We start from the raw sequence: 18,985 nt of genomic DNA on the forward strand, positions 1-18,985 counted from the left end.
CCCGTAATCTGCAGCCACTAATCTCCTTTCTGTCTGTGGATTTGCCTGTTCTGGACATTTCCTATAAAGAGAACCATACAAGACATGGACTTTTAGGTCTGGCTTCTTTCACTTAGCAGAACGTTTCCAAGTTTCATCCATGCCATAGTATTTCTTTTGTGAGCGAATAATATTCCACTGTATGGACATACCACCTTTTGTTATCCATTCATCACTCGGTGAACAGTCAGGTTGTTTCCATTTTGGCGCTATTAGGAATAAGGCTGCTATGAGCATTTGTGTTCAAGATTTTGTAGGAAGGTATGTTTTCGATTCTCCTGGGCATGCACTGAAGAATAGAATTACTGGGTCATCTGGAAACTCTTTAACATTCTGAGGAGTCCCAAGTTGTTTTCCAAAGTGGCTATTTCAGCTTATGTTCCCACCAGCGATGGGTCTTGGTGTGTAGATGAGGGTTCCAATCATTCCACATCTTCACCAACACCATCTTTCTGATGCCGGCCATCCTAGCGGGCATGAAGTGGTATCTCATACTGGTTTTGATGTGCATTTCCCTAATGACTAATGACGTTGAGTATCTTTTTATGAGCTTGCGGGCCATTCGTAGCTCATTTGGAGAGATGTCTATTTAAGTCCTTTGCCCGTTTTTAAATTACATTGTCTTTTTATTATTGAGTTTTAGGGGCTTCTTATAGATTCTGGATACTTGACTCTTATCAGATTAATGATTTGCAAATCTGTTCTATTCTTTTTTTTTAATGATTTTATTTATTTATTTATTTGAGAGAGAGAGAGTATGCATGCATACATGAGCGGGAAGAGGAGCAGAGGGGGAGAGAGAGGAAGAGGGAAAGAATCTCAAGGAGACTCCACACTGAGCCCAGGTGGGGCTGGATCCCACAACCCTGAGCTCAAGACCTGAGCTGAAACCAGGAGTCGGACACTTAACCAACTGAGCTACCCAGGCGCCCCATGTTCTCCTATTCTACAGATTGCCTTTTCACTTGCTTAATAGTTTCTTCTGGTGCACAAAAGCTTTAATATTTTATGAAGCCCAATTTCTCTCTTTTTCCTTTTGCTGCATTTTATTTTGGGGCCATATCTAAGAAACCATTGCCTAATCCAAGGTCATGAAGATTTCCACTGTTTTCTCCTAAGAGTTTTATAGTTGCCATTCTTATGTTTACATCTTTGGTCCATTTTGAGGTAAATTTTGCATACGGTATGAAGTAGGGGTCCGAATGCACTCATTTGCACGTAGATGTCCAGTTAGCCCATCATCATTTGCTTAGGGACTATTCTTTCCCCATTGAAGAGTCTTGGCACCCTTGTTAACAATCAATTGACCACACGTACATGGGTTTATTTCTGGACGATCAATTCTATTCCCTGCGTCTGTATGTCTATTCTGATGTCAGTACCACTGAACTACCGTCCTGACTATGACAGCTTTGAACGAGATTTTAAACTCTGGAAGTGTAAGTCTTCCTCTTTGTAATTTCTTGTCAAGATTGTTTTGGTTAATCTGAGTCCTTTGCATTTCCATAGAAATTTAAGGATCAACTTATCTGTTTCTGAAAAAAGAAAAAAGATAGTTGAATGATACTGGTCAGTTTTTTCTTGATAATTGTAGACTATTTATTTGAAACCCTTAGTTACAGAGTCAGGCACGCAGAGTAATGAGGGTGATTCAGAGTACAGGAGCTTAAATACCATCCCATCTCCCCCAAACAACCACCACACACATTAAGTGAAACAATGGATTATCAGTTTAGGAAATCAAAATGCTCAGAGAGACCAGGCGTGTCCTGTCTCTGAATGGCCTCTTTCCTCCCTTTTGCCTTGCTCCCTTGCCCCACCAGAACTCCAGAAAAAGCCTGAGCGCTGGCCTGTGGCCTCCACAAATGTCTGGCGGGCTTCCGGAGGGTCACGTGCTCCTCCAGCTGCCTGGACCCTCGGTGCTCTCTAATCTTTACAGAGGGCTCTGAACCCTAGCTCCTACATCCCACTGCATGGAGACCATGGGAAATCCTCTGTGCACAGTCTTGTAGAAGCCTCCCTTAGAGGTCTTTGTAGGGACATATGGAAGAAATAGCAGTGCAAGGGCCCTGGGGCACTGCTTTGAAGATCATTGGCTTCAAAGCCACAGACAGCTAAGCACTCTAACCCGAAAGGTCAAAAAGCAAAATAAATACATAAAAGCAATTTTTAATCTTATAAAAACTTAATGTTGATCCAGTGTAAAAGTCTCCGGGAGCTCCACGTTCCTACTGCTCCTGCTCGGCACTCCGAGTTCTGTCCTCCTCACAGGCCGCGCACAAGTTTTTATTTTCTAGAGCTGCCTCATGCTGAATGTCCTGGGCAGGGATTACTAACAAATTAAACCTCTTCTTCTCCAAGCCTTTTGGTCCTCTCCTTTTTGAGGGAGTCATACGATTTACAGAAAGCTTCTGGCCTTCCCTTCTGCTTACAGAACAATGAAGAAGTCCTGAGGCCTCTGTAAGTCTGGCAAAGGGCCTGACGGGAGAACTCTGTGGAAGGTACTTTCGTCCTTGTGGGGCTCTGAGCCTCCATCCTGGTTGGTCATGAGCATGGTAACATATACGGCTGCGTCTTAGGGAATTTGTGCCAGGTGCCTCGGCTTCCCTGGCCTTTGAGTGATAAAGTGTACCTGACAAGGGATGGGTACCCTTTGGGGGTCCTGCCTGGCCTGGATCCCTCTCTGGGAGTGGTTCCCTGGCCTCTGTGCGTACTGCGCGAACAACAGTCCGTTAGCCTAACAGTGACCAGTCAGACTGTTTCTGTGGACTTGTGTGGCTATGTCCAACGAGCACATGTGGGCTGAAGTCTGGAGAGAGGTAACAAATAAGCAGAGACCACAGGTTTAGGGGAATGTTATAAACAGGAGGAAGAAAGGAGGAGGGCAGTCATCCACGTCCTCTGTCCCCATGAGTCCCTGCTGGGCCTGCTACAGGGACCAGGCCCAGCACAGAGGCGCGAACTAAACCTTAGCTGACATCTGCCCAGCTCCTCAAACTTTGCCTCCTAAGTGAGTTGGGACCCAGGAGGATGAATGGAATCCAGCGCCATTGGCCATGCCCGGAGGGCGTGTGTCTTGCTTCTAATAAATAAATAAATAAATAAATAAATAAATAAATAAATAAACAAATAAATAAATAAAAAAGGGGGATTTTACTCTAGAATAGATCTGTATTTAATAAAAGTGTTTTTCTACAAAGAACTGTGGCTCCAGGGCGGCCGGGAAGATTGAGAGACTGAATGTGATTAGCAAGGTGTCTTAAAAAACACGCCAAGCTGGCATCCCTCTGGCGCCCCCCTGCAGCTCTTCCCGCGCCGCTGCCCTCCCCCGCGGCCCTTCTCGCTCTCCCGGAAGCCCGACCCTGCCGCCGAGGCCAGCGAGCACCGCCCGGCCCGGCCCCGCCGCGCACCGGCCGCCTCCCCGGGCCGCGCCCCGCAGCCGCCCGCGCCGCGGACCCGGTAACCGCCCCCGCCCGGCCCGCGCAGCCCCTCGGCCCCGGCCAGCAGATCCCCGGGCGGGGTGGGGGGAGGGGGGCGCCGCTCGCTCGCCGCGGCGACCGCCGCACGCGAGCCGGCGCCCCCGCGGCCGAGCTCCCAGCACACAGGCCGGCCGCAGGGCCCCTGCCCGCGTCCGCTTCCGGCGATCGCGGCGCCGCCCCCCCGGGGGGGTCATCGGTAGCGGTTTATCTGCGCACTTGAACTCGCGGTTGACTTCCGCGTGGCTGTGTCGTTCTCGCGGCGGCTTCTGTAACCTCCAGCCGCGGCGCTCTGCTCGGACCGGACCCGGAGGAACCTGGGAGGGTCGAGGCTTTGCACCTTGCGTAGGGTTTCTGCAGTACCCGGAGAGCGGGAACCTGAGAAGTCCGCCGTGTTTTCAGAGGCTGCCTTATCCTGCAGGCCTGATCAAAACCTCCTTTCCTGACCCAGGGCCTGGTGAGCCGGAGGACTGGTGCCCCGTGACCTCAGAGAGGCCGGGGCCTAACTGAGCCTGCTGGGGCCTCCACCCCGAGGGGCGCTGTCTCCATGCGATCAGTGGCCAGGGTCTCAGCCCCTGGGGTCCGGGTTCCTGCCCTGCCCCACCTTTTGTCAGAAAATTTCTTTACCTGCTGGCCCTTCCTGAAATGTTTCCTGGCCTTGGGGCTTTAAAACCAGAGCTCCTGGCTTCACCTGCATGAGCCAGGGAAAGGTATTCAGCGCTCAAGCTCAGCTCCCTGACCTGGCACCTGCTTCCTGGGAACCTAACCCATGTGGCATTGTGACCAGAGTCAGGCCTTGGACACTCCCCCTCCCCAGGACCCCAGTCAGAGTCCTGACTCCACACAGGGCCGGTTAGCCTTGGCTAGACAGTCTTAAGAGTAACTTGCCAGAACTTCAAATGATTCCAGGATTAGGCTGAGAGGTAGGGCGCTGGTTCTCAACTAGGATGACCAAACCGTTCTAGTTTGTCTGGCACTGAGGGGTTTCTTGGGACATGGGACTTCCAGTTTTAAAACTGAGAAGGTCCTGGGCAAAGTGGGGCAAGTTGGTTACTGTATTCTTAACCCTGGCTGTGCAATAGCTTCACCCACGGAGCCTCTCATATAGAGGTTCTAATCTTATTGATCCAGGGAGGGTCCCAGGGAGCAGGATTTTTTTACAAGCTCCCAAGTTGGTTCCAACAAACTACCGGAGTGAGGAACCACTAGGTTATAGGCAACAATGCTGTATAAGCATGGAAGGTGGTTACTTTTTGAGCCGTAGTGGACCCCGGTATCTCTCAAAAGGTGTATAACCAACTGCGGTGGTCCTCTCCTTACCAAGAGGCCTATCAAAATGGCGGCTGCCTTATTGCTCTGATCTTTTCCCAGTTCCCTTATTCCTTGACAGTGAGGACCAAACTTTTTCCTTTCTTGGCATGACTTGGTACCCCCTCTCCTAAAGTCAGTGAATTTGCCTCATTTTGACTGGAAAGGTCATGATTTGGCCAGTCCTCGGTGAAGCTGGCATGAGACTCGACAGGACTCCAGTCTCTCAGGCTGGGATGCTTACCCCCATGAGTGGTGGTCCAGGGGCTAGCTGAGGGTGCTCTGTATGCTCCAGACTGTGGGGTCCTGAGCTTGGAGATCAGGTGCCTCTGGGACTTTCCCTCTGCAGGCCACCAGGATCATGTGGTACGTCAGCACTCGGGGGATGGCCCCACGGGTCGACTTTGAGGGGGCCCTCTTCTCTGGCTATGCTCCCGACGGAGGTCTCTTCATGCCCGAGGAGCTCCCACAGCTGCACATACAGACCCTGCGTCAGTGGAGTGTGCTCTCCTACCCCAGCCTGGTGAAGGAGCTGTGCACTCTCTTCATTGGTCCTGAGCTCATTCCAAGAGATGTCTTAAACGGTAAGCATCCCCCAGGCTCCCTGCTCTCCCACCTCACTCCCCAGCCAGTCCAGTCCCCCACAGAGCTGCAAATCCATTGCTTAACCCCTAGGAGGTTTCTAGTCCTATTTCCCAAACATTGGAGTTTTTTCCCAGATTCTAGAATCCCAGAAATAGAAATATCCCCAAAGAGTTCAACCATTCCACTTTCCATCTCCAGTGAAATGAATGCCACGGTGATCTGCAGAGAATGTTTTTTCCTTTAGTTTATTTTTCAAAAACCTCTTCAAGACTAGAGACTTCACCAACATCCCGAGATGTTTGAATGTTGGGGTATTTCCTACCTGTATATAAAGCACCTGGATCCTCAGATTGCTGTTCTATTTCCTTGAACGGTAATTTCAGAAGGGACTTGGAGATTGTCCTCTCAAACTGGAACGTGCCCCTGGATTCTCCCTGGGGATCCTGTTAAAATGCAGATTCTGATTCAGTAGGTCTGGGGTGGGGCCTGAGACTCTGCATTCCTGTTAAGTATCTAGATAACACTAGTGCTGCTGGTCCATGGGCCAAACATGTGAACTAATCCACCATGTGATGGTGAGAGTTTAGGGCTGGGAAGAAGAGGACCGCTCAAGAATGTGGTCTGATGGCACTCTTGGCATTGCCTGGGCACTCATTAGAGTTCTCAGCCTTCCTCAGGCCTACTGAGCCAGAATCTGCATTTTAAGATCCCAGGTGATTGGTTTGTCGATGAAAGTTCGAGAAGCACTACCTACGGTGACCTCCCTTAGGTAGGATTATATGTGAATCATCCCAAGATTCTGGTATCACAGGTGTGAAATTTAGCATAGCAAAAACAAACACCGTCTGGTCTTTAGGAAGGAACATTAGAAGACATGAGACATTGACTTGTTCGTTGCTCAGTTGTGGACGTGAACCTCTCTACTGGCACACACGCACACAGAAATCCAAATGATGAAGTTTAGAAAGTAAAAAATGGAAGTTTTATGCTATTTCTCTTCTCTGGGGGGCATCACACTGAGGAATCTATGAACAGTGTGGTTCGTGTCTGTTCAGACTTTTTCCTAGGATTAAGTAATTCTATTCATACATAGTCTCCTTTGTCCGTAGTCTCTTACCTGGTAGCAGGAGATAGAAACTTGGCATTCAAAAGCGTAAAGAGAGGGAGAGAGAAGCTGAGACAGAGCTAACGGCCTTCCTCCACTGTCCCGCCCCTCTCCCCGCACAGATCTGATCGACCGAGCCTTCCGCAGATTCCGCTGCAGAGAGGTGGTCCATCTGTCCAGGCTGAGGGACGGGCTGAACGTGCTGGAGCTGTGGCATGGGGCCACGTACGCGTTTAAGGACCTGTCCCTGTGCTGCACAGCACAGTTCCTGCAGTACTTCCTGGAGAAGAAGGAGAAGCACGTCACTGTGGTTGTAGGTGTGCGTGGTGGGCACGACGGCCCGAGCCCCGTAGGTCCCTCACGTGCTGCTATCTACCCCCAGGAAGCTCCGCATGGATGTCTCAAGGAGTGTGTGTTACTGGTTCTTCTAGAGCAGGGTTCGTCCCCTTTTCCTGTGCCGCGGACCCCTTTGACAGTCTGGTGGAGGCTATGGAACCTTCTCAGAATAATATTTTAAGTACACAAAATATGTGAGAGTATGTGGTACCATGTTCACAGATGTCCTGATTTCTGTCCCTGGGCCTCTAGGAGGTTAACGGACCCCGGATTAAGCACGAGGTCCCAGCTCTGTAGGTATTTTAAGTAGCCATTGCCTCCTGTGACAGCAATGCTTTAGGGACCATTTCTTTCCTTTTCCATCTCCCTTGTTCTAAAGGGGAGCGTTCTTTTTTCTTCCCATCCAGGAACGTCTGGGGACACAGGGAGTGCTGCCATTGAGAGTGTTCAAGGGGCAAAGAACGTGGACATCATCGTTCTGCTGCCCCAGGGTCACTGCACGAAGATCCAGGAGCTCCAGATGACCACGGTGCTGAGCGAGAACGTCCACGTGTTTGGAGGTGAGCGCTGGGGTGGAGCCTCCAGGGGAAGCATGGCCGCCTTGAGCGCGTCTATTTTGGGAGATGGGCTGGACCACAATGGAATACAACTGGCCAGTTGATGAGTTGACCATCCTTCCTCCAGCTTTTTCTCTGTCCCTCCCTTCCTTCATCAGTCATGAGGTCGGTACATGCCTTGACTCAGCTCTGGGCAAGCTCCTGGCAACACAGTTTCATACGCTCTTGGAGGTGACAAGCGCATAAACCATACTGACCGTGCACATCCTGAAGTGTCGGGTGAACACCACACCCCCAAAGAATGCCAGCTCTGTGCAGGTTCAACCTACCGGTGCCCTGTATACAGGCAGCCACCAGACCCATAGCCCGAGGCAAGTGACTCGGGTTTTGTTCCAGGACACTGAACTTTAGAGCGCATGAAGCCTGTTCAATAATTATTTTAAAAGACTGTGTCCTTACATGTGAATAGCTCGTGCCCTCCCTTATGGTATATGAACAACTAAGTCATGCATTTGGTTAGCAGGTCTAGGAAATTACTCAGTCGTACCCATTGCTGGAGACACCTCTTCCTGAGCCACATCATGAATTTGGGCATTTTGTACTTGCAGAAAAGCAAAAAAAACCCGACAATCTCCTTTAATGTCAGGGCATCTATTCTGTAGAAATTGAGACTCCAGAAGGGCAGAGAGAGCTTGAGTGGAGCTGTACACTCTTATATCCACTCTTCACACCTAGCTAGACCCCAGGTAGCCCCAAAGTGGGGGTGGGGATATGAGGAGTAAGGGGTCTCGGTGAGGTCTTGCACACTGTGGCCTTGGGAAGGTCCGGGAGGCCTGGCTTGATTCGGTCACTCATTAGCAGGAGAGCAAATGTAGTGGCAGAAGGCTTTCCTCCTCCAACTCGCCTGGCCTCCTGGTATAATCCCATAGAGGACGTTTTCATAGAACACCAGTTTTGTCAAGGGGCAAACAGCAAAAAACAAAGTGCAAACAAACTATCCATGGGAGTAGCGTGAAGATCCTTCATCCGTTGGTTCAAAAGCAAGCAAAAAGCTCCTTCTACTCTTTTCTTTAATAAGCACCTACACATTCCAGTGAAAAGTTCTGGGTTTCGCTAATGCAGGTGTTGGAAAATCTTACAGGTTAATGTTGGTGGTTGCCCATATTTGGCTGTTTTCCCGCACCGATGGCAAAATTTTGATGTATGATATCTGGGCTCCCGAGGGTCGCTATTATACCCTAAGCACTCAAATTGCTAGTTATGAATCTAAGGCTGTTTTTGCCTAGAATCGAAGCCGAGAATAACATTTCGACCTCCGTTCTGCCACCTACTCCCTTCTCGCCTTATACCAGATATTAGAAGGCTTTTACCTAAGGGCTTGTGTTTAAGCTCGGTTCCTGATCACGGAGTGGAGAACGGTACCCATTAGTAAAAGAGTAGTAGACATGTGGATGGCGATGAGTCCAATAGGTCATAAATGTCTTCTTGCTGGAGCCCAAGGGGCTTTTCTGTTTTGTACCTGTTCTGAGCTTCAAGAAAATAAGACAGCGGACTTTAAAGAAATTAATTTTTGTTTCTAAATAGCACTATTCAGGTCCTTCCTTTCCTTTCTAGAATCTTCTGATTTGGTTTCTAGGAGGATGTGTGTTTGTTCCGGAGCTAAAAGTGGACATGTCTTCTCCCTTAGACCAGGGAGCTCAGGGAGTAGGGATGGGCCACCTGGATTGTTGTGTGTTGGACACTGGTGTTGTTTAAAGTCATTAATTTTCATATATATTTTATACTTGGTGCTTTGTAAGTACAGAATAACCAGCAAGTGCTATTTATACATTATTTGGGATATTTTTGGCTGGAAGTAACAGAAAATCTAACTCCGACCAGCTTGAACAAGAATATTTTCCAGCTTCTATAACTGGAAGTCTAGAGGTGGGAGGTGACTAGTCGATTCAGTGACTCAGCAGGCCCTCAGTGGAGACCCAGGTTCTTCGCGTTCTCTGCTCTGCCTTCCCAGTCCTAAGGCTCATTTCCCTCATGGCGTATTTCCTTCCTGTGGCTCCATCTGCAGAGCAGTGAACCTTTTCCTAGAGCCCCAGCAAACAGCGCGTGGGCGTGGGGATCTAGGGTCAGCCCCATGGCCTCATTGCCGCTCTACAGTACGAAGGGCGGAATGAATAAGAACCTTGGGCCGACTCTGGCACTCCCTGCGGCAAATCTTAGCCCTCTCCTTCAAGTTTGGGTCCGGTGGAGAAATAGACCCAGGTTTCAGATAAGAGATCAATATTGGCTTGATTGCTAGTTGGGCTGGATTGAGGGGTGCAACTTGGACTAGAAGCCAACTCACCCATAAATTTACCCCCTAATTCATCCGTAAGTTGAACTGTGTCCACACCCAGCTCAAGGAGGAAAGGTCCTTGCCAGCTTGCCTACCACGTGGGAGCAGAGAGCAGAATGTCTCTCTGTGATCTAACGGAGAGAAGGGCAGAACATGTGGGAACAGTGACCCTTTCCCCCAAGCCCTAGTAGAGGACTGTGGAGTAAAGAAAGGGTCAGCCTCTCGCCACCTCATAGCCTCAAAAATCATCTCTCCTTGCTCCTGGAGAGTGGGGCAGGTAGGCATGGACTACAAAGAGGAGTCCTTCTCCCAACATCCCAGAAGGTTGACAATTGATGTCTAATTTCGTATAATGGCAGAAATGTTGGAAGTATGACCACAAGAATATGAGACATGGTGTCTTCTCTTGAGTTGCTTAATTTCGAGTCTAGAAAGCCAGGCCAAGACATGGGAGAGCAGAAACCAAGGCCAAGTGAAGGTCCCGGCTGGATGGGCCCAGTGTGGGAGGACCTTGTTGCAGGCAAGTGCCGACCCCTGGGGGTTCTTCCTGCTCCTGATAGCTGCCCTCCCCTCTCTCTCCTGACAGTGGAGGGCAACAGCGATGAGCTTGATGAGCCAATCAAGGCCGTGTTTGCTGACGTGGCTTTTGTCAAGAAGCACAATCTGATGAGTCTGAATTCAATCAACTGGTCCCGGGTCCTCGTGCAAATGGCCCACCACTTCTTTGCTTATTTCCAGTGTGCGTCATCCTTAGACACGCACCCCCTGCCCCCAGTGGAGGTGGTTGTGCCAACAGGGGCTGCCGGTAACCTTGCAGGTAAGGAGACCCCTGGGCAGAAATGGGCTTTCCAGAAAAATGCCTGTGGTCCTCATCCTTCCAGCTGCCTTCGGCTTGCAACTGTGAGGAGAAAGTTCGAGCCCTTGCTCTGAAGGTGACAGGCAAGCGCACAGAAGAAGCCCCCAGCAAACTTCCCCCTCCCTCCCTGGTACGACATCCCGGGCTCTTGCTGCAGGAGAGAAGGATGGGCTAACCCCACTCAGGATCGTGTGGAGAGATGTGGTCAAGGTTCAGCCGCTGTGCTGGCCTGCCCGTGCCTGCCTCCAGAGAGGTGGACTTTACTCCCAGCCTCAGCCAGCTGTCTACTATGAGGACAACTGGAACAACATGTTCCCACTGGAATCACTACCCGGGGACCGTGTGAGGTGGAAAGAGGTCTGGACTTAGGGTTCTGCCCCAGCTGAATGGCCCTAGGGCAGTCCCTTCGACCCAGCTGCTTGGCTATAAAAGCAATCTTGGATAGCTTATCCTATCTCTCCGGGCTACTGTTGAGTGTAAGTAAGATCCTTCCCACACGTCTGTGAACTTTGTACAGGTGAAGAGCTATGCCGCTGCGTGGCGTTAAAATCATCTTCTATAATAACAATAAACATGTTTCCAGCACTTCCTACTCGTCAGGCACCCCTCTAAGTGCTTCTCACGGATCAACTTATTGACCGCTCACGCGCGCCTGTGAGGACGGTACTGTTGTCTCCACTTAATAATGAGGAAGTGGAGGCACAGAGAAGGGAGCCAGCTTGCCGCTGCGTACACAGCGGTCAGGGACAGAGCCAGGATGAGCACACCGGCAGGCTGGCCCCAGAGTCTGTGTCCTCGGGAGCTTGCGAGGCTGCCTCCTAACGGCCTGTTTCTGATAGTTCTGTCGGTGGCATTGCTTCTGATGGGCGCCAGGGATGGCTTCAGTGAGACCGAGACTGTGAAAGCATCTTAGCGGCCCGGAGTCTTCCTGACTTCCTCCACTGCCACGGGGATGGGAAGAACGGGGCTAGCGGTTAGGCAAGGATAGCTCAGCCGTCTTCACCCCCATGGGGCAGAGCCCACTGCGCTCCCCGTTGTGCCCTTCCACAGTGGCTGGCACAACGCGAAGTTTTGCAGAGTGCTCCTGTCGCTCTCTGCTCCATCAGGAGCTAGCTGTGTGAATGGAGCCCCTGGGCTCCCTGAGCATCCTCCGTACGCGGATAGCATGCGGATCGAGCGAAAAGTGCTTTGCAAAATTCAGAGCGACGTTGGGGTGGTGTGATGATCCTTAACTCCTCTCAACGACCCACCAGAGATGAACCATTCGGGGAAGTATGTAAAACCTCCCTAAGTGACTACGTTTTCGCACTCCCCCTCCCCCAGGGTGAGCAATTCCTTGTTTGTTCCCTGCAAACAGAAACTGCTGGGTGGGTGGGTGCAGGGCACTGCTCTGTCCTCCCTCCCGAGGGGCCTCTCCAGGAGGGGCAGGGTGTCCGAAGGTGCTGCTTCTAGGAGGCTGAGTTGGGCGGGGGGCAAGCACATGTGCATGTGCCACTCAGCAGGCTTGGGGTGGGTCATTTCAACCTTCCAGAACCTTCATTTTCTCTTCTGCAAGTGGTAGCGAGCATGTGTTCCTGGTGGTGTGTATGTGAGAGAGAGAGGGAAGGAGGGAGAGACGTGGGGGTGGAGGAGAGTATCAGGGGACAGTAACCTCTCCTCCTCTTCTTTCTCTGTGTGTGTGTGTGTGTGTGTGAGACAGCTTTATTGTTACACGATTCACATCCTATACAATTCACCCGTTTGAAGGGTACAACCGAATCGTTCTTAGTGTACGTGCAGGTTGGTACAGCCACCCCCACAGCCAATTCAGAACATTCTTATCACGTAGGAAAGAAACCCTGTTCCCTTTAGCAGTGACGCCCCGCTTCCCTCATCTCCCCAGCTCTAGGCAACCATTGATCTATTTTGTCTCTATCGATTTGCCTATTCTGGACATTTTACATAAATAGAATCATACAGTATGTGACCTTTTGTGTCTGGCTTCTTTCACTTAATATGTTTTCAAGTTTCCTGGATATCGTAGCCTGTATCGGTACTTCATTCCTTCCTCGGGCTGAATAATATTCCATTGGGTGCATATAGCACATTTCGTTATCCATTCATCAGTTATTAGACATTTGGATCGCTTCAGTTTTGTGACTATTATGAACAATGTTGCTGCAAACGTTGGTGTATAAGTTTTTGTGTGGACCTGTATCTTCGTTTCTCCTGAGTGTACTAGGAGTGGGATTTCTGGGTCACATGATAACTCTGTGCTTAACTTTTTGAGGAACTGTCAGACTTTTGCAGAACAGCCGCACCATTTTATATTCCCTTCAGCAATGTATGAGGGTCCCAATCTCTCCACAGCCCCGCCAGCGCCTTGATTCTAGCCGTCCTACTGGACGTGCAATGGTGGGTCCCTATGACTTTGGTTTCTATTTTCCTGATGTTGAATATCTTTTATGTTCTCACTGGCCATGTGTTTATCTTCTGGAGAAATGTTTGTCCAAGTCTTTTGGCCATTTTTAAATTGGGCCGTTCGTATTTTTATTGTTGAGTTGTAAGAGTTATTGACATACTCCGTATGCAAGTCCTTTATCAGATGTATGATCTGCAAATGTTTTTTCCCATTCAGTGAGCTGCCTTTTCGTTTTCTTGATCGAGTCCTTTGAAGCACAAATCAAAATCTTCAAAAAGCACAAAAGTTTCTTAATTTTGATGAAGTCCAGTTTATCTAAATTTCCTTTTATTTCTTGTACTTTGGGCGTCATGCCTGAGAAAGCTTTAGTCTCCTCTCTTGTCCTCAGCGGGGTGCATTGCCCAGAAGATGGGCCTGCCCATCCGCCTGGTGGTGGCGGTGAACCGCAATGACATCATCCACAGGACTGTGCAGCGGGGAGACTTCTCTCTGTCCGAGGCCGTCGAACCAACCTTGGCATCAGCTATGGACATTCAGGTGGGACCTGTGGGGAAGTGTGCGCCTGGCCCAGGTGTTGACTGGGTGGGGATGGACAAGGGCTGAGATCAGTGTGGCCCCTGGCACCCTCCTTCCTGCCCAGGTGCCCTACAACATGGAAAGGATCTTCTGGCTGCTGTCGGGCTCTGACAGCCAGGGGACGAGAGCCCTCATGGAGCAGTTTGAAAGGACCCAGAGCACGAGTCTACCCAAGGAACTGCACAGCAAGGTCAGTCACCACTCACGCACCAGAGAAAGCAAAGGGGGCAGCCATGAAACCCAACTTGGGTTTGGAAATCTGGTTAAGGGAAGAGGGCACCTGTTTCTTGAGCACCTCAATGAGGCCGGGCACCTTTGCAGTCACTTTCTATGGATTAATTTATTGAATGAGGAGGCACAATAGAGGGCATTGGTTTAGAGTCAGACTGGGCTTGGCTCCAAGCCGGCCGTGAAAACTTGGGTCCATTTCTTAAACTCTGTGCCTCAGTTTCCTCATATGTAAAGTCGGACTAATGAGAATGCCTGTCACTGTTGAAGACTGAAGTCAAATAATGAAGCACTTTGTATACTGCCTGGAAGTATAGGGCCCAGAACATTATCAATTATTATTTTTATTTATTGTTGTTGATTTTCAGCAAGTAGCAACAATTGGCAGTCATTTTGCCTGTCCAGTAGGAACAGAGACCATTATCCTCTTGAGTTTTCTTTTTTTTTTTAAAAGGAAAAGGAGAAATTTTATTTCTTCAGAGTGGTAGGAACCCAGTTAGGAAAGATTGCTTTTATTTATTTATTTATTTATTTATTTATTTATTTATTTATTTATTTTTGAGAGAGAGAGAGAGAGCATGTGTGCAAGTGGCCGGGGGTGGGGGAAAACAGAAGCAGGGGGAGAGAGAGAATCTCCACACTCAGCATGGAGGTAGGGCTTAATCTCACGCCCCTGAGATTATGACCTGAGCCGAAATCAGGAGTTGGACGTTTAACTGTCCGAGCCAGCCGGGTGCCCTGTTTGCTTTTATTTTAATGCAACCTGGTGATGGTCCACTCATTTTACATTAAGGAAAAGGATTTTATATGGCCAACGTTGTCTTTAATTTTCTCTACCGCGTGCCACCAAGTCATCCAGACTGTATGGCCATTGACCAGGACCTCACTACCTCACACCAGCTCTCATCGTGAGAAATTCTGTGTATTGAGCCGGAATCCCCTCCTTCCAGCCTGCTCACTGGGGAGTCGTGATTCCCGTATTTGAAGAGAATCCCTATTTCTCTGTCGTCCCGGTTCCTTTAGCTGTCTCTTATGTGACCTCATTTCGCCCAGTCAATGACTGTCCTACAGGGTTGCTCCCAGAGCTGGATACAGTTCTCTGGGCTTAGCCACCCGTGCAGACCGGAGTGGAATCTCAATGTTTCCCATGATGCAACCTGTCTTAGTTGGGGTTGCTCGACCTAAGTACCAGAGACTGGGGGACTTATAAACAACAGATCGATCTCTCACAGTTCTGGACGCCAGAAGTCTGAGATCAGGGTGCCGGCGTCATTGGGTTCTGGTGGGAGCAACTTCCATACAAATGGCAGACGGTCGGTGTGTCATCATAGCCCCACATGGTGGAAAGACAGGTTGCTAGCTCTCTGGCCTCTTATAAAGACACTAATTCCATTCACGAGAGCGCCATCCTCAGGACCTAGTTACCTCCCCAAAGTCCCACCTTCAGACACCCTCACATTGGGATTAAGTTTTTCACATATGAATTTGGGGGGGGGCAAACATTCAGATCATAACCAAACATCAACTTATCCAGTTAGTGGTTTGTTTCGATACCCCGTTCCTTCTCCTCACGTAAATGAGGTGCTCCAGGAACAGACAGCAGACCCCGCCCTGCTTCATTCTCTCCCTGGCTGTACCTGTGCCAGACTTTCCATCTGCTGGAACAGCCGTCACTCACTCACTCCTTCATTCCTTCATGCCACGTATCTCCGGGAAGCCAGGAACGTGCTAGGTGCTGGAGATACAAAGCTAGAGAAAACACATTCTCCGTCTTCTGTGAACCCTAACGGGACAGGTAGCTGTGGTCTCTGGTGCAGGAAGGGTGTGCAGGGTGATGGACACACGAATAGCATGCAATACATTTTCAGAAAATGATCAGATCAACCGTCCACACTGAGGGGGCAATGAGAAGGGAGTCTTCCTCTGTCTGCGGGTTGGGAGGAGGCTTCCTGGAAGACGTGTGATCCGGGCTGGGTGGGAACTCACTGGAAGGTGTTCTTGCACCCGCAGGAAAGAGGTGTACCAACGACAAGGCACCAGGAATGTTTGAAAGCCCTTAACCTTCTGTGTTTTGTCCATTTGTGGAACAAGTCTCTACACTAACTTGCTGATTCATGAGCTAATCCTCACGAAGTTTACTGACCTGAAACTCAGAGGATCCTTCCCCCCAGGCTGAGGGAATCGACTTAAAACTGGGAAACACGGGGAACCAGATTTTTCTCTTGAGCTGAAGCTGAGCGACTTAGTGCGAAGATTCCATCTGAGTTCTGGGGTTGCCTGCCTATGTTATGTAGTGAGTTTTGGGTCACTTTCCCCGGGTTTCCCCTGACCCTGATTCCCACCCCTCTGACCCCGGGACCTGTCAGCTTCTAGGGGCAGTGACGTCTGAGTCGGTGTCGGATGAGGCCATCACCCGGACCATGGGGCGCTGTTGGGAAGAGAACCGGTACCTGCTGTGCCCTCACTCGGCCGTGGCCGTGAGTTACCATTACCGGCAGACGGACAGGCAGCAGCCCAGGTACGGGCGCTGGACGCCTGGGTCACCGGGTACTCTGGCTTTCGGGGGCCCTCCTCCTCCCCAAGCAGGGGAGATATGAATCTGCACAAATGGCTTTCATGAGCAGGACGGGTGCTGTGTGGAGCTGTGCCCTGAGAACTGTGGTCCCGGAGGAGGGTGTGAGATAGCTATCTGGGGCAGCCACTGAGGGGTGGCGGTGGCGCTGGTCTCCCCCAAAGAGCAGCGGTTTCCCTGGCAGTGCCATTGTCGAGATAAGTTCAAGGTACCCAGCATCTGCCTCTTTCTCTCTTGTCTTTTCTTCTCTGTGCACCACCCTATCCCTGCCCACCCCCATTCCTTCTCCTCCTCCCTCCTCACCTTCTCCTTTCCATGTCTGGCCCTCTGGTCTCTCGCCTGCCCTCCTGTTCCACCTGCCCCACCCCACAGCCTTCCCCGGTGCTGTCTGGCCCCCGCCTCTGCAGCCAAGTTCCCAGAAGCTGTCCTGGCTGCCGGGCTGACCCCAGAGACCCCTGCGGAGATCCTAGCCCTGGAGTTCAAGGAGACGCGCTGCACCCCGATGCGGAAGGGGGACGACTGGACGCTGATGCTTCGGAACACCATTGAGGGCCTGAGCTGGCCACAGAGGGGTCATTCCTGAATGTTCCAGAATAGCCACGCTGGATCTGACTTGAGTCAAGTTGCCCTGTAGCTCTTGTATCGGGGTCCCCTGTTCTATTAACCCAGGGCCAGTATCACAACATCACTAAGTCCAAATGCCTGCCTTTCCGTAGGTGTCTCCATAACCACACTGCCCCAGAGAAGTCACACTGTCCTTTTCTCTGAGATTGACTCACCCTTTCCCCTCTCCGTGCCTTCCATCCTGCCTTTGCCTCTGGGAGACTGTCCTTCTTTGATGAGTCTTGGTTCCTGCAAATAGTTTACTGCCGAGTTGTCCCACATCAGCCCAGATGGAAATAATGGCTCATGATTCCAGCAGAACGTCAACGGTAGCTTTCCTAAGGCGTGTATTCCCTCTACCCTGTTTTATGGTTCTCCACATTAGATATTACCTCCCCATCTCAAAGCCTCTTGAAGACAAGAACCACTGTTTAACTCAATGGGGTGAAACCTTTTGGGTTTGCCCCTATTGATCAAAACATTTTTAAAATTTGTTCTCCCAACATGTGTATACTAAATTATATATGAACTACGCAAACCATATGCTAAAATAGGGAGGAAGGACTAAGAATAAACACCTACACTGATCTTTTCTCCCCGTATGCCAGTGCCTTGTCTTGTGGACGCATCTTCGGCAGTGCTAACTGAGCTTAGTGCCTGGTGCGTGCCGTAACCAGCGGGAACCGGGGGTGCTCATGCCTGTGATTGCCCAACTGCCCGATAACCGTGTGATGGTTCTCGAAGCGTGGCCTGGGTCTCCTCACAATGCACTCTTCTGGCCACCTTCACAGGGGAATCTCTGGGTATGGGGTGGACATCAACTGCAGTTCTTACAAATTCCCTGAGTAAGTCTTCTGTGCGCTCTAATTTGGGAAACCCTGGGGCTGGGAGTTTAAGTTCATAAGTAACTTCTTATTTGTCAGTTATGAGGTGTACTTTATTTCCACAAGGGCGTGCTTTATTGCTGCCACTGTTTCCATGATCTCGCTGTGCACTGTCGAATTCAGTAGCTGCTAGCCACATGGGACTCTGAGCTCTTGAAATTGAACAGTACAACTGAAGAACTGAATTTTTAATTTTTAAAAATTTTAATAATTAACATTTAAATTTCAAAACTATTATTTGATTCAGTCATTAAAAAAACTTTTAAGTATGGTTGGGAAAATGCAGGTATGTGAATCTGTAAATTTTATGAAGTCTAAATACAGATAAGTATTTCCAATGAAAATTGAGTGTTCCAATGGAAATACACCGTAAGTAAAAATATATACTGGATTTCAAAGACGTTAAATGAAAGAAATCTGAAATATCTCAGTAATGATTGTGTATCGATCACATGTCGGAATGACAATATTTGGATGTATTGGGTTAAATAAAATATATCATTGAAATTAATTCCATCTGTTTCTTTTCCTTTTACTGGGATTTTAAAGTTCTATACGTGGCTCGCCTTTGTGGCTCACGTTGCATTTCCACAGACAGCAAATCTAGAGTTTAACATTGGCTTCGGGTACATGTGAACACACCGCGGATAGTTGCGGGCTTAGTTATATTCCTGGGTTCAAATCCCGTATGAATTGAGGGGGGTGGGTTTAGAGCAACACAAACACGTGAAGGTGAACAGAAGCCATTTGCTCTGGATGGGGGGCGGGAGGGGCTTTGGAACGCAGGTAAGGCCCGCACAGCGTGGAGGGAGTTTGGGGGCCACTAGGGGACGCTGTTGCTACCTTTCTGAGGGCTGCGTGGAGAAGGCATCCTGCCTCCAGAGCCCTCTTCCTGGGCCCTGAGGTCTAAAGGAGCTGGTCACCCAGGTTGATTTCTGCCCGCCATTCCCACAGCAGGGCCTGCCAGCCCCACACCTCTGTGATGCCCAGGGAGAGAAGGAAGAGGCCAGAGGGCGCCCTCCTACAGGAAAATTTGACATTGGAGCATGGCATTCAGTACAAAGAAGGAAGGGCAGGAATGCTGGGCCCACAGCAGGATGGTTAGAGCATTCCTAACGGAATGACGA

General features: G+C 49.9%; 1 protein-coding gene across 6 annotated transcripts; it reads left to right on the forward strand.

Annotated features, from left to right (window-relative positions):
* Positions 1 to 3,345: 3,345 nt before the first annotated feature.
* THNSL2 (threonine synthase like 2) lies at positions 3,346 to 18,369 on the forward strand. Of its 6 annotated transcripts, none has more exons than XM_087863657.1 (9): positions 3,346 to 3,498; positions 5,173 to 5,407; positions 6,636 to 6,950; positions 7,257 to 7,409; positions 10,325 to 10,555; positions 13,384 to 13,532; positions 13,636 to 13,761; positions 16,166 to 16,317; positions 16,744 to 18,369. In XM_087863657.1, the coding sequence occupies exons 2-9, from the start codon at positions 5,185 to 5,187 to the stop codon at positions 16,952 to 16,954; spliced, it is 1,560 nt and encodes a 519-aa protein (XP_087719783.1). In that variant the 5' UTR covers positions 3,346 to 3,498; positions 5,173 to 5,184; the 3' UTR covers positions 16,955 to 18,369. The 6 variants fall into 6 exon arrangements, with proteins under 6 accessions (XP_087719783.1, XP_087719780.1, XP_087719782.1 ...); XM_087863654.1 differs by lacking the exon at positions 3,346 to 3,498 and adding an exon at positions 3,577 to 3,972; XM_087863653.1 differs by lacking the exon at positions 3,346 to 3,498 and adding an exon at positions 3,983 to 4,225.
* Positions 18,370 to 18,985: the final 616 nt, after the last annotated feature.

The sequence above is a fragment of the Ursus americanus genome, chromosome 7 (assembly GCF_024610735.1).
Source record: "Ursus americanus isolate L20-20 chromosome 7, mUrsAme1.1.p, whole genome shotgun sequence".
NCBI lineage: Eukaryota > Metazoa > Chordata > Mammalia > Carnivora > Ursidae > Ursus > Ursus americanus.